Source organism: Danio aesculapii, chromosome 17, assembly GCF_903798145.1.
Source record: "Danio aesculapii chromosome 17, fDanAes4.1, whole genome shotgun sequence".
Lineage (NCBI taxonomy): Eukaryota > Metazoa > Chordata > Actinopteri > Cypriniformes > Danionidae > Danio > Danio aesculapii.
In genome coordinates, this window is record NC_079451.1 from 6,169,386 (window position 1) to 6,185,226 (window position 15,841).

At 35.2% G+C, this 15,841-nt stretch overlaps 1 protein-coding gene across 4 annotated transcripts in view; it reads right to left on the reverse strand.

Moving 5' to 3' along the window:
- dtnbb (dystrobrevin, beta b) overlaps positions 1-15,841 on the reverse strand; it is an 81,159-nt gene that overhangs the window by 55,547 nt on the left and 9,771 nt on the right. For 3 of the 4 annotated variants that reach the window (XM_056477570.1, XM_056477572.1, XM_056477573.1), the window contains exons 5-10: positions 15,340-15,553; positions 11,521-11,606; positions 10,641-10,795; positions 10,413-10,518; positions 9,036-9,202; positions 3,279-3,403 (exon numbers count right to left, since the gene is read on the reverse strand). In XM_056477570.1, coding sequence (XP_056333545.1) covers positions 3,279-3,403; positions 9,036-9,202; positions 10,413-10,518; positions 10,641-10,795; positions 11,521-11,606; positions 15,340-15,553 — 853 coding nt within the window. The remainder of the gene's footprint in view (positions 1-3,278; positions 3,404-9,035; positions 9,203-10,412; positions 10,519-10,640; positions 10,796-11,520; positions 11,607-15,339; positions 15,554-15,841) is intronic. The other variant, XM_056477571.1, reaches the window with a different exon arrangement.

A 15,841-nucleotide genomic window follows, 5' to 3' on the forward strand; every position in this document is an offset into this window, starting at 1 on the left:
GTACCATAGTAATCTGGTAGTGTTTGCTTTGCTTTGGCTTTTTCAGGTTAATTATTGTGATATGCCTTTAAGCCTTATAATCTTAAAATGTGAACAAAATCACAAAACCGTTTTGTCATCACTTCAGACATTGCGCGAAATTATGTGAAGTGACAACAGTTTCTGCTGTTCTGATGTCAGCTGCAGATCTCAATGAATGGCAGAAGAAAGTAGTTCATCATAAAAAAGGATTTTTGAGACTCCATGTTTGATTTTTTTATATATTTTTTGTATGTCATGTATGTTTGTAGTTAGCCATTACAAATATAGATATCTTCATGTATTCAAAAAACCTGACTTTGAATAAATAAATTACCACAGATATTTATATTAAAACATGTTTTACTGCTGTTCATTTTCCTCTCCAGCAGTTTAAATACTACAAGCATTATGATAGAAAATCACACGCCTCTTATCCAAGCTGAAAATACTTGATGTAGTTCATAATCAAATAACTCTGGTACTTTATCAGCAAAATAAATGAAGACAGTAAATCTGCTACACTTTTCCTCCAGTGGAGGGCACATGTGTTCTGCAGTTTTATGGTCTTCATCAATCCACGGGTTCATGTGTCAGTTAATGAAAGTACTTATAAACCAGGGCCTGTTCCTGAGAGAGCGAAGGTCTGGCGAAAGATTGATTCAGCTCTCTGATATTTATAATTCAGCCAACGAGAAAACTGTACCCATATATTTTTACACACGATATCTTTCTTCTTGGCATTTCCTAATTACATTTCTTTTCCGTGACAGATCTGAAGATCAATATTCTCTCTTGCTATAGAAATAAGAAACAAATACTGGGAAATTTCAGGCAAGAGGACGTGATTACAATTCATATCACCTGACTGCAAGATAGAAATTTGAAAATGTTACAGAGATCATATTATTATAATTTCTTTATACTCATAATGTTGGTGTTTGAGCAGGCACGAAAAATCGAAATATATACAAAACCAAACATCATTTACCATTGTTTCAGAACTTTTTCAAATCCTCAATTTTAAGCCTGAGATTTCAGCATTATATTATGTATATTATGTTTATCATTCTATAACACTTAAATTTAGGTCACAATTAATGCTATTAACTACTTATAACCTGCCTATTATTAATATATTAACAGTTCATTAGTACACTGTAAAAATTGCTATAAAATGTACAGTATTATTGGCGATTTTGGTAGTAAAATTACAGTATTACTGGCAATTTTGGTTGTAAAATTGCAGTATTACTAGAGATTTTGGTTGCCAGAATTACTGTAAAATGTACAAGTGCACTGTATATTAATAATTACAACTGTGCTGTAAAACTATAGCACAATTGTAATTGTTAATTTACAGTAGTGTTAGCTAATGGTTTGCTAATACCATGAATTGTAAACTAAACCAAAGTGCTACCAGTAATTCTTGGTTAAAGAAACCTGGTTGAGTTAATACTGTGTTCAACGAATCTAATATACTGAGACACATGCAATTTTACCTTCAACTGTTTTCATTCCCACCATAACCAACATTAAGTAAACGTCTGTGTATTTGAGTGCTTTGTTGGTTTGACAGGTAATGCAAAAAAGAACTTTTCAACACTCACTAAATTTGTGTTTACACTCTGTGTGTTTGGCTTTAAACTCTGTGTGGACCGAGACTTTTATTTCAGTTTGATGACATATTTCCAACTGAAATGGAATATTTAGTAGGGGCGGGGTTTAACGTTTGAGCTCCTTCTCTCATTATTCAATCGCAGCAACTAATGGTGTGGTTGTGCATATTTCATCCAAGCCATCAAACTGACATAATCAGAGAACAACTACGTATTGAACATGTTCACTGACGGTCAAGGGGATTCGAAGATCTCGAATGAGCCTGTGCTATTCAAAGGTTGTTATCTTGAAATAACATACATTGGAATGTTGTGAATGACCAATCAGAATAGAGTATTTCAGACAGCAGGCAAGGAGGATCAGCTCATTTGAATTAAAAGAGACACACACGAATGCAACCTATTTTTTATACCACCCAAAAGGATAAAGTGAAAAAGGGAAAAGTAAATCGTGGTACAGAAATGATCCATGAGATGAGCCAGGAGTTTAAACTTACAAGACTTTAAACAAAGTCACAGGCTCATTCTGAAAACGTAGCCCTACAGACGTTTCTGGAGACCGCGAATTACGTAGCCAGAGGTACGTATGGCTGCATTACATTTTTTTTTTTAAAAACAAACACTACGGGTCGGTGTGACGCCTTCGGGTGGGGCAATCGATAAAATTGGTAGGGTTTATGGAAGTCGGAGGGTGGGACAGTCGATCGTTCGCTCAGTCAGTCAAGAAGTCTGTCAAAAAGTCAGTTGACAGCAGACTCTGGTGGGTTTACGCGAGAACAGCAGGCGCGAATGGCACTCGCGGGGGAAATTTGAGATCTTAATAAGCGTACACAGCAGCCTCTCATGGATTTGCGAAAACAAAAACTGCTGAAAAACGTGCCGCCGGGACGTATTTCGCGGTCTCCAGAAACGTCTGTGGAGGTACGTTTTCAGAATGAGACTGGGTTGCTTTAAAGTCTGTGTGAACCAAAAGTTTCTGCAGACTTTTATTTCAGTTTGATGAATATTTCCAACTTAAATGGAATATTTAGTAGGGGCAGGGTTTTATTTTTATCTTTCACTCATAGCAAAGTAATGGTTGAAGGAATGTGGCTACACATATTTCACCCAAGCCATCAAACTGACATAATCAGAAAAGAATGTGATTTGAATTTCCCACCCTGTGTTATTTAGTGGTTGTTATCTTGGAATAACATACCTTGGATCGTGACTGACCAATCAGAATAGAGTATTCCGAGTATATAATTTGGTTTATTGTACATTTTAAAGCACATACAGATGTTTTTGTTGTTGCTAGTGTAACTGAGACTTGACCTGTAAAGGCAAAGAGGATCAGCTCATTTGCATTTAAAGAGACACACACAAAATCAGCAAGTTTTTGCTACCACCCAAAAAGATGCCAAGTAAAACATGGTACAGTAAATGATCCATGAAATAGCTTGAGCTGAACCTTCACAGACATATTCTAGGAACGCCTGAGACTTTAACTCCATATTTAAAAAGCATCAACTTAGCAGTCTTAAGCTTATAATGTGAGTTGTTTGTAAATAAAAGTTACACATACATGGAGTGAATGAATGATATGAGATGTGCATGTAGTCCAGAGCTGAGGTGCGAGAATATACTCTTTAGAGGACTTACGTAGTGTGTGCGAGATCCTGAGGTCTTTCTGCTGCCTCTGGAAACACGGGATGCGGAGGCTCTCCGATCGGCATGCAGCCCAGAGATTTACTGATGGCGTGGCTGAGCTTCTTTGCTGGAGACTTCTGTAAAGCGAGAAAGAAACAAGATTGTGAAGTTTTAAAAAGCTGTTTATTTTGATAGTCCCCTTTAGACATTCTGTTGACTATGTAACTAAACTGTTTTGTTAGGGTTAGCACAGTAAGTTGGCGCTTGCAGTCAGTACCATGTCTGTTGATAGACCAGTTAGCAGGTATTACAGTTTTTGCCTATTGCTTTTGCTCATTGTGTCACAACATTAATCACAAACACACAAAACAGAACACTGGGGAAAAACATTCACATCTACAGTGAATCTGTATGTCACATTGAAACTGCTATTTGGTTTCACAACAGGCAAAAATGAAGACATGGAAAGTAAAAGAAAACACACAGGGTGATTGAATATACAATTTGTACAGTATAAAAATCATAACGTCTATGGGAAATCCCCATAAAGATAGCTATACAAGTGTGTGCACGTGCATGTATGTGTGTTATGAGACAAATCTGCTGTTATTTTGATCTCCAGTCTGTTATTTAGCCGTTTAGACATTTTTTAATGTCATTTTTTTCGAAATGTCTGAATGTTTTTCATCTTTTTGCTCAAATTGTTTTGAGCTCTGCTGCATAGCTCTGTGTTGTGATCAGTGTCATGGAAGGCATAAGGTCATTGTTGCAAAGTGTTCATTTTATGATTTATTTTCTAAAAAAATACCTTTTTGTAAGTCTTAGATTGTCTTCTATATTTTTATTAGATCGGGTAAAATGTTAAGCTGCCATATGCTCATGTTACAACATGTTAAAACGCTCTCCCCTAGTCACTGAATGTCTAAAAGAGATTAAAAACCTTTCAAGCTTTAAAATAATAATAATAATAATGCCATTCAAATGTATGCTATTATTGGCACAAAAGTAGAATTTATGCATATTTGACCTATACATAAAAACTCCACGAGAAATACTTTAAACTACGTAATAATATACAGACATGCATTTTATATGTTTCATCTCAAGTTAATGAAAAAATTTCTTTGATTCAGCTAAATCCTCGCTCTGTGGTTAAAAAAAAAAAAATCTTTATTGAGGTGGTAAGAATGAGTGGGGAAAAACTGGCGTAATTGGATTTGGGAGGCAGTGCGAATCGTTTCCCAGGCTGTAATTTCCAGCAGTGTGACTGAGCTTTGGAACAACGCTTGAGTATTAAAAATGTAATCAATATAACTTACTTGCTGAAAAACACGAACCCCATGAAACTCTGACTTAGAGAAGAATGACGTTTAACAGGAAACTAAATATTAGCTGCTCATCCATCCTTCACCCATGGCCAAACAAGTCATTGTGCTATAAACACGTACACCGCCCTTCAAAAGTTGGAGTCAGTGAGGTTTTCTGTTTCTCTTTTTTTAAAGGGCACCTGCTGTTATACCCTTTTTACAAGATGTAAGATAAGACTTTGATGCCTTCAGAATGTGTCTTTATTTCAAAAATTATCTGATTTAAAAACATTTTAAACTTATCAAATTAATTATTGAAGTGCAGCTGATCACAGAGAGTTGTAACATGTTATAATCCCAGTCTTTGCAAAAAAATATTCTGTGGACATGTATACATGTTATTATGGAGACATGGCACCTGTCAATTCGGTGGGCGGGGGAAATTGCTCTCAAAAAAGAGACTTGTTGTGTTTATATCACTCCAATATGACTGTGGACACACTATACCTACACACAGTTCTGTCCAAACAGGAAACATATGAGAGTTGTTGGGACAATTAGGTAAAAATAAATGCATAGTATAAGACAATGAAAGTGTTTTTTGACCTTACATGCATATCAGCCTGTTGTTGGAGACCCCCAAAACCAAAATTGTATCTTTTATAATGCATAATAGGGGCTCTTTAATCACTCTAAAACAGCATTATACTGTTAAATTTAACCAATAAATGTATTATTATTATTATTATTATTATCATTTTTAGTATTTAGAATAAATATATATATACATTTTTTCCAAAGTCTAATTGTATGTCCATAAATGTAAGTTTTGCCATGAATTTCCATTTTGATGCAACTCCATATTGAACCATTGGGAGTTTCTGTGATAAATGACTTCAATTTAGGTCTGTTCCTCCAACAAAGCCACTGAACACACTGGATATAGAGTATTATAACAATACGCCTTTATGATATATTTCTTTGTCATTTTAAAGCACTATGAATCACCATCCACATTTATTATACGCACAACATCTCCTTTCACAGAATAAAATTGATTAATACAGGTTTGTAATGACATGAGGGTGAGTAAATGATTAATCCATTTTCGGATGAACTCTCTACACCTTTAAAAATGGGGTACATGTTCACATGGGCATCAGTAATCTAATTATATGTACCTTATCCTGAATAAGACAATACTATGATTAGGATGTCAACATCGTGGATGAGGAGATTCCCACAATTGTGTAAAGCGCTTTGAGTGTCTAGAAAAGCACTATATAAAATGTAAGGAATTATTATTGTTATTATTATTATTAACATGAGTTGCTTTTAGAAAAATCCTTTCATGTCCTTGCATTGCATGTTACAATACATACATCAATTAAACACACGGCATTACATTTTAACACCATCTGACAGCCCCTCCAGAATTTCAGGTATCAACATACAGTTATGATACCAAGTAAAGTTTTGGTTTTCATTGTTAATTTTATGATAGCAACATATATGCAGTATATAATTTGTTGTTCTTTTCATGCAAACAGATGATGGCAGATACAAATCTCCCACAAATCACTTGATGTTTTGTTGCCATTTGTGTGAAACTTGTCGCAAAATGTCGTGGAAAAGTGATACATGGTCAGTGTTGGGAGTAACAAGTTACATGTAACGGCGTTACGTAATTTGATTACAAAATAAATGTAACAGAAATTCATTACAGTTACTGAGAAAAAATGTGTAATTAATGAAAATGTAAAAGATTACAAATAGTGTTACATCAAAAAATTTCTTACAAAATCTGGCATATGTTGAATAATATTAATCTGTTGCTTTGACTGTTTTTGATATGCACGATGCCTTCTGCTAAGGCCATTTATCAAAGACTGTTTTTTCTGTCTGAATTTGCTGTGCACTTGCAGAAAGCATTAGGCTACTACAGGCAGTCTGACAGCTGCCACCATGGCGAGTGTTAAAACTGCATTTCGTTGCTAGAAATTTTAAATATAATTTCACCCTGAAATCAGAGAATGACACAAATACAACAGTTCAGTGCAAAATTTATTTGCCAGCTGCTAAAATACTTTCGATATCCAAGGCTTCAATGTCGAACCTGAAGCATCTGCAGGTATGTAACCTAGCCTTTCTTTGTTTTATAATAGTTTTTGTCGTTATTGTGACTGTACAGAAATAAAAACAGACCCTTTCATTTTGAATGATACATTATGACTCACAAAGTTATCAGTTTGTGAAATTCAGGGCACCAACATTAACAGTGTTGGGCAGTACCGTCGCTACAAGCAGTAATGATACTAGCCTAAGTACATTTCTCAGTAGCATGGCGGTAGCGTCGTACTTTATAAATCAAAAAGCTTTTCAGTGGTGTTTTTATTTATTTTATTAGTCAAGTAGCGTAGTAGCGTCCACACAAGCTACATTTACTTTGAGGCCGGTGTCAGGCCAATGAAAATAAATCCATATGATGGCGAGAATGATGATTTTTTCTTCTTCCTGTTTTTCGGTGGTCGACAACAAACTTAGGTGCGTTACTGCCACCTCTCACTCTGGTGGGTGATGTCGCCAATCAATTAGGCTAACACAAGAAATTTGCTTTATGGAAAGAGGACTGAGGGAGAGGAGGTCTATATATACAGTTGAAGTCAGAATTATTAGCCCCCCTTTAATTTTTTTTTTTTCTTTTTTAAATATTTCCCAAATGATGTTTAACAGAGCAAAGAAATGTTCACAGTATGTCTGATAATATTTTTTCTTCTGGAGAAAAAAATGTCTTATTTGTTTTATTTCAGCTTGAATGAAAGCAGTTTTTAATTTTTTATGAACCATTTTAAGGTCAATATTATTAGCCCCTTTAAACAATTTTTTTTAACTGTCTACAGAACAAATCATCATTATACAATAACTTGCCTAATTACTAATTAACCTAGTTAAGCCTTTAAATGTCACTTTAAGCTGTATAGAAGTGTTTTGAAAAATATCTAGTCAAATATTATTTACTGTCATCATGGCAAAGATCAAATAAATCAGTTATTAAAAATAAGTTATTAAAACTATTATGTTTAGAAATGTGTTGAAAAAATCTCTCCATTAAACAGAAATTGGGGGGGGGGAATAAACAGGGAGGGGCTAATAATTCAGGGGGGCTAATAATTCTGACTTCAACTGTATATAGTTTACTGTAGTAACGGCTGAAGTATACTAGGGTAATTACTATTAGTTCATGACAGTTACTAATGATACTACATTATGTAGTGCGATTTATTAATAAAGAGTTGTAAAAATATATTCAATAAGCAAAATTTAGATTTTGTAACAACAGTAGACAATTTTTTTTGTTATAAGGTCTGGTTTCATGGTGGCTGTACTTTAAATTTAAATTAAAATAGTCTTAATTCAGGTGATGAAAGATTTTGAAATTCTAACAGTAAACAGAGCTACTGTGAGGTCACACCTGCTTGGTATAAATGCTTGAAAATTATTTAGTTGAAAATATTTATTAGAAACTTAAAAGTAATCAAAAAGTAATCAGATGTAATCAGTTACTTTACTTTTATAAAGTAATTGAAAAGGTACACTACTTATTTCATTTTAAATATGGTAATTTGTAATCTGTAATCTACTACATTTCCAGAGTAACCTCCCCAACACTTTACACGACAGTAATAGTGTGAGGTGTCTTAAAGAGGAACTCTATAGATTTATATAAATTTGTGTTTAAGAATGACTGTAAGATAGATTAAGGAATCAAAAATGTGGGTAGATTCTTAAGAGTTTTCTTTTAAAGGTGACCCATTATGCAAAAATCACTTTTATAGGGGGTTTAAACACAGTTGTGTGGCACCAGCATGTTAATATAGCCAGCCTCTAGTCGTAAACACTAATTAATTCTATCTTTTATAATCACACTTCATAAAATCCAAAATCTCATAACATTCATTCATGAAAACAGAAACTCTTTGATTGACATTCTCTCTTTGTACATGTAATCCGAGGGAAATAGCCCCGCCCAGAAGTGACGATTAATCCCTCCTTAGCATAGACAGCCCTGAGTGAGAAGACGCTGTCTGCCATTAGAGGTTTCACACCATACTTGCTAAAGATAATATCAGGGCTTCCATCATTTTAGCTCCGCCCTCTTTTGAAAAGAGCACAATCTCATTTGAATTTAAAGTGACAGTCACCAAAACAGCCAAATTTGGATCAAAGCTAGATTCAAAGAGTTATGAAAAATGATTTGATAGTATTTTGTGCTTAAACTTCAAATATACACTCTAGGGACATCAGAGACTTATTTTACATCTTGTGAAAAGGGGCATAAAAGGTCCGATTTAAGTGTGACAACTAAAAAAAAAAAGTACATCCAGCCACTATTCATCACAGAATACACTCTACTAATCCTACTTACTTTAATTAGTAACCAAAACTGCATGACAGTACGTACCCATGATGAGTGCTCCTTCATCTGGTGCTGGTTGCTATGAGGGCCACTGGCATGACCGCGCCAGAAGCAGCTCTGACAAAGCTGGTAGCCATGGCACTGCTGGCAGCGGTACCGAAAACCCATCATGCTCTCACTCCGGCAGTATGAACATTCCACTGGATGGAAGACTGCGGGATCCAAACACACACACAGCTTTCACACACATACCTCAAAACACTGAAAACTTAAATAAGTTTGAACATCCAATGAAATGTAGGCTAATTGAAATAAATTTATGAATTTGGTTCACTGAAGCACGCATATTTATTACACAAGCTACTAAAAATAGCTGACCCCCCTATAGTCGATGTATGACTCGCACCCTGACTAGTGTATATAATGCACGTTAAACTATAAAACAGTATAGATTCTGTACTAGTAAATGTGAACTCGTTGGAAGCAAAGGGAATAAATCTCAATGCATAACGCATTCATAAAGTATTTCATTGTTTTAGTAGCCTGATAACTATACAAACATCGACAAAAAGCACATGATTGTTTTTTTTTCCGCAGTATTAGATTGAAAGATCAGAGAAGTACAGTTCACCATGATTGAAAGTGGACAAAACATTTTAGCCTAACCCCATTTAAATGCAAGATTTGAACAGGAATGTGTCTCTTTTTTACCTGTAATCTGATCTGTAAGATTAATAAACAAGCCTAGTTAGGGTGCGTGATTAGAGGTTGAAAAAGCAGCGCACTGCAGTGCATAATGACAAAAAATTGTATAAAAAGGTGTTTAAATTGCACAATGACAAGAAATATAATATAGATCGAGCCCCAAAACACATTTAAATGAAAGTAACAAGTAGAAAGCACAGTACAGATACAGATATTTGTGCAAAAATGTAAGGAGTAAAAGTAAAAAGTTCTCAGAAAAATAAGTAGTTGAGTAAAGTACTGATACCAGAAAAAAATCTACTTAAGTACAGTAACAAAGTATTTATAATTCGTTTCTTCCCATCTCTGTACTGTACATCTGTATTTTAAAAGATTATCCTACTTTAATATATGTTACATGAAAATGGCCAGCACAAAAGTAATCAAAATGAAATCCAAAAGTAATCCGATTATGTTAGCAAGAAAGCGTAATCTAAGAGATCATATAACTGATTACAAATGTTGTCATGTCATTTGTAATTAGTAATTGGTTGTTCTTTTATTTTTAGAGTGTCTGTAAAGTCTCCGCCCTCATAAGGAAAGCAGCAGCTCATTTGCATGTAAAGAGACACACAAAAATATATATTTTATTTTGCTCACACCCATTACATCTAATGAAAAGAGCTTTAATTTCCCATTAAAAACATACACACATATGCACACAAATGCAGCACGTACCATTCTCTACATTAGCGAGTCGGTGCATGAGAGGTAGCCATACGAGGCACTGCGGGGGTGGATCTGCCATCAACACATCCAAAAACGTATTCAGCAAGATCTTCTTCTGGCAAAGAACAGATAAGACACTTTCAGAGAAAGCCTCTAAGTCTCTGAGACAGTTTGAATGAGATGCCGATCGTTTTAAAGAGACTCTTTCTGCGGTCAGAAGCAGATTAGTGTTCTCACCTGCTGAGGGAAGCATGTTCTCACGGAGTGCTCGGTGTAGCCGAACGAAGGGCCCTCGAACACTGCCGTCGGGAGCTTCAACACCTCCCTCAAGAACTGGTCAAATTTGGCAAAGACCATCACCCCGTTGGAGTCTGAGATCTGGGAAAATACATCTGATAGAGAAAGGGAAAGATTTTAAGTTATGTCATGTTGTAGAAAGAATATTTCAAAACAAAAACAGTGCTTCATTTTCAGCCACCTCCACTAATATTGTTAAATATGAGCAAAGCAGGCTGGGAAAAAAGTCTTTATAGTTTAACCTTTAGCTCAAAAAACACATTACATGTTATTAATAATGAACCAAAATAAATGTAAAATTCAAGAAATATTTTGATACCAATTGCTGTAGAGTGACACAATTTAACAACAAATATGAAAGTTTTCTGAAATTATAAAACTTGTTTTATTTTAGATTTGTGTTGAAATGCATTTTAATAACTTTATTAATGAATATTTGGCTAATATAAAAATTATTTTGGGAAGTGCAATACATATCGTGAACAGAAGAGGGAGCCAAACTCTCAGTGAAACGTTTGTCATAAAAGCCCTTGTTTGTTATTGTATGATAAGAGCTTGTATACATGGCTCCAAATGAGACTTTTATGGCCTCATATTCTTTAAAACTGGATTTAAACTCACAGTTTAGATAGAATAGATTAAAATGTTAGCTTTATGTGGCTATGGTAGCTATGTTGTTAGCCTTAAAGTGAGCCTGAAATGAGAATTTACACTTAATGCTAATAAACAATGATTTAGCATTGCCTTTGAACTCTTCTTTATGCCTGAAAATATTCATGGTGTCACTGTTGAATATCTGTATAAATGGCATTATACTCACAACGTAATTTATCCAGTATTTTACCGCCACACATCGTAGCTAGCATTGCCTTCATAGCAAACACTGTGAGTTTCCCATGGCCTTCACTGAAACACAAACAACACATTATCAGAAGACGTTTGGTTATAACAACACAAAGCCAACAGGTTATTTAAATTCCAGCCAGTGTCTGCATTATACAAGTCTTTGTACTCTTACATACAATTATTTGGATTATGGTTGCAAACAGAACATGTTTGACTACAAATTGTTGACAGCGCTAAAAGGCCTACAGTCCCAAAACTAAATACCTACACTTATAAGCACTCTGGCTTTGAGCAATCCTAGAAAATCTGTGCTAAGAACTAACTAGACTAAATGAAAATATTGTAACTACATGTATAGGTAGGTATCCATTAAGTTAGCTGTTTTTGTTATAGTGCATTTTGTTGTTGTTTTTCGATTTCTATTCAAGTGTAATTGCCTTTTTTATCACAAAGCTTTACAAACAGGGAAATGTCCTTCAACTCGGGTTTTCAAAGTAAGCACTACGGGAAAATGTGCAATAAACACATAAATAAAATGAAAATAACTTATTAAATAAATTTTTATGAAGAAAATAATGAAACAAAAATAAATCTAACATGATACATGGAAAAAATGGCACAGATGTTATTTAAATTTGAGCATGAGGGTCCCTTGCACAAAGATTTTCATGTTTGGAGGTCTTGGCTTTAAATTAGCAAACGATTTAGTTAAGGATTCATGTAAATGTTCATTTGAGTCCATGTGTATACTTTTTATTTATTGACAAATATTGCTATTTATGCTTCCTTTTTTTCACTTTTATTATTTGTTAGTTTTGTTAAGTGTGTATTAAAAATATTTATTTAAAAACGCAACGCCGTCAACCTTAATAAAGATTATTAACAGACTTTTATCTTGCTAGATAAAGCTATCTAGCTGCACACTGGAGTTGTTTGGTGGAGACAAACTCATATAATTGTAAAAGGTTTTGGGTGTACAATATTACACAATAAAAGCAATTCTTAAATTTCATTCATTCATATATTTAGAGTAGCTCTACCATCATCTATTGCTTTAAATTAATCTTTCAAAACAACAAAACGATGCAAATCTGAATATGAGCACTGATTTTTCATACTTTATAATCTTGAGATAACTAAATGAACATAAAAGTCAACAGAGAAACAAATTAGAACAAAATGGCTATGATTTATCTTAAATGAAGGAACAAATACGTTTTAAACATAAACTCGGCTAACATGAAACATTCAGAGAACATTCAGTAAGATTTCTTAAAAGTTGTTAAAATAATTATTTTCTTAAATAATGTTTCTGGAACACTCTCGTAAAGTTGATAGAAAATAATTCTAAGAACATTAATATAGTATGAATGGAATGTTCTAATAGCATTTTGAACAACATTCTAAAAAAATTGCTTTTGTTCTTTGTTCAAACTACTTATTTTAAATTAGTTGAATCAACACAATTCTAATGTTTTATGGGGGAACTTAATTGTTTTACTTTCAATCTACTTAAATTTGTAAAAAGAAAAAGATTAAGTTAACATGAAGCGATTGTGTGGAACCCTGTATTCTTTTACAGTGAAGGTAGAGAAAAGTTCTTAAGAACATTAATATAATGTGGATGGAATGTTCTAACAATGTTTTACATAACGATCTGAGAACATGAATATAACATGAGACTGAAAAGATGTTGAGTAACATTCTTAAAGCCAAAAAATAACTTTAATACATTGTCAAAAACAAAACAGGACATTTCAAATGTTAAAATTACGCTATATAACTTAATAGGCTGGGTGGCATGGTGGCTCACTGGTCAGCACTGTCGCCTTACAGCAAGAAGGCTGCTAGTTCAAGTCCCGGCTGGGCCACTTGGCATTTCTGTGTGGAGTTTGCATGTTCTCCCCGTGTTCACATGGGTTTCCTCAGAGTGCTTCGTTTTCCCCCACAGTCCAAAGTCATACAGTACAGGTGAATAGGGTAAAGAAAATTGGCTTTAGTGTATGAGTGAAGGGGCGTAGCAACCGGGGGGACATTTAAAATGTCCGCTATGCTCCTGTATGAGTGTGTGTGTGAATGAGAATGTATGGGTGTTTCCCAGTACTGGTTTGCAGCTGTAAGGGCATCCGCTGTGTAAAACATATGCCATAATTATTGGCGGTACATTCCGCTGTGGTGACCGCTGATAAATTAGAGACTAAGCCAAAGGAAAATTAATGAAGGAAAATTGGCCATAGTGTATGAGTGTGAGAGTGTAGGGTGTTTCCCAGTACTGGGTTGCGGCTGGATGGGCATTTAAAACATATGCTGGAATAGTTGGTGGTTCATTCCGCTGTGGTGACCCCTGATAAATAAGGAACTAAGCCAAAGAAAAAATGAGTGAATGAATTAACTTAATGGGATCATTTTTAGAAGCTAAAATTGTTAGCTGGGAATTATTCATTCATTCATTTTCTTTTCGGCTTAGTCCCTTTATTAATCTGGGGTGGCCACAGTGGAATGAACCACCAACTTATCCAGCATATGTTTTACGTAGCGATTGCTCTTCAAGCCGCAACCCAACACTGGGAAACACCTATACTCATTCACTGCAGTCAATTTTAGCATACCCAATTCACTTGTTCACATGTGTTTGGATTTGTGGGAGAAACCGAAGCACCCAGAGGAAACCCACACAAACACAGGGAGAACATGCAAATTCATCACACACAAATGCCAACTGACCCAGCCAAGGCTTGAACCAGCGACATTCTTGCTGTGAGGCAACAGCGCTACACCACTGCGCCACCGTGTCGCCCTAGCAGGGAATTAATTAAGCCACAAATAAAGTCAAAGGAGTAAATGTACACCCTATTTTTCCATATCAAATGCAAATAGTTTTTCATTTAGACTTTCCTTGGATTCCTGTCGAAATAACGAGATTTTGTCTGCAAAAACAAATCACTTAACAATGGTAAAAGTGACTCATCCTTTAGGCTTCTTTTACATAAGGATAATTATATTAACGAAGCACAACATTGTGAATAATTAAGCCACAAATTAAGTCATAGGAACTAAATGTATATCGTTTTTCCACATGAAATGCATACACTTCTTAATTTAAGTCTGCATCAAGCAAACAGCCTCTTAGATTTAGTGGATTTCTGTTGAAATAACTGGATTTTGTCTGCAAAAACAAACCACTGAACAATAGTAAAAGAGACTGATCCTTTAGAGCTCATATACACCAAGAACTACAACTATAATGATAATTATATTACCACCACACCAAAGCACAACATCGTTCTGTTTATTATTGCCACTTTAAATGTGAGAGCTCTTTAAAGCAGGATGCATATTGATTTACTCAGTTTTATTATCATTTGGCAGCTGGAAGGAAAAACACTCTGAAAAAATGATTCCAGTGTTATGATTCCTCTGTGCCTTTATTATGATATCTGTGGTGTGGACTATTCTTTATATTTACAGCAGCTTCTTAATTAATATAATTATCATCCTTGACATAAATGGACCTTTAAAATTTATCCACAACAACGTGCAGCTTATTAGCGAACGACATGATTAAACTGCATAGCTTTTGTAACACCCTCCACAGCTTAAGTGTGTTTACAATCCCTTTAAATGCAGTCTCCATAGACAGCTCACTATGTTTTGGAGCGGGGCATATGCCATCCAAACACTCACTCTTGTCACGATGCACACTGTATGACTCACTGTCCATCAGGTTTGCAGGGACATTCTGCCACTAGGGACCCCCTGAGAGAAAAACAAATCTCCTTTACTAACAACACACCTGTCATAAGTGGCCACGATGAAGTTTAGCAGCAGGCCGATGGACTGCTCCACGTTTATCTGGTGCGTGGTGGGCAGCCGCTTGTTGAGCTGGTAGAAGATTGAGGACAAAATGGTCTCCAGGCGGGACACGTTAATCTCGGCGTTGTGGTCTAGCGTGCTCAACCCGTTGTCGCGAAAGGCTTCGATCATGTTCCACACGTCCACTAGGTGAACTGCGACAGGAGAAGTTAACAGGTGAGATGATCAAGAGCAGTGTTTCCCAACTCTGTTCCTGGAGGTACACCAACTTTACATATTTTGGATGTCACCATTAACTTCAGGTTTTGGAATCTCTTCTTATGTTCTGATGAGTTGATTCAGGTGTGTTTGAATAGGGAAAGGTTGAAAATGTGTGCTGTTGGTGTGCCTTTGTGAACACGGCTGGGAAACACTGATCCAGAATAAATAATGGATGAATTTTGTTGATTTTTCCCCCACACTAGAACAAATTTACTTGCTAA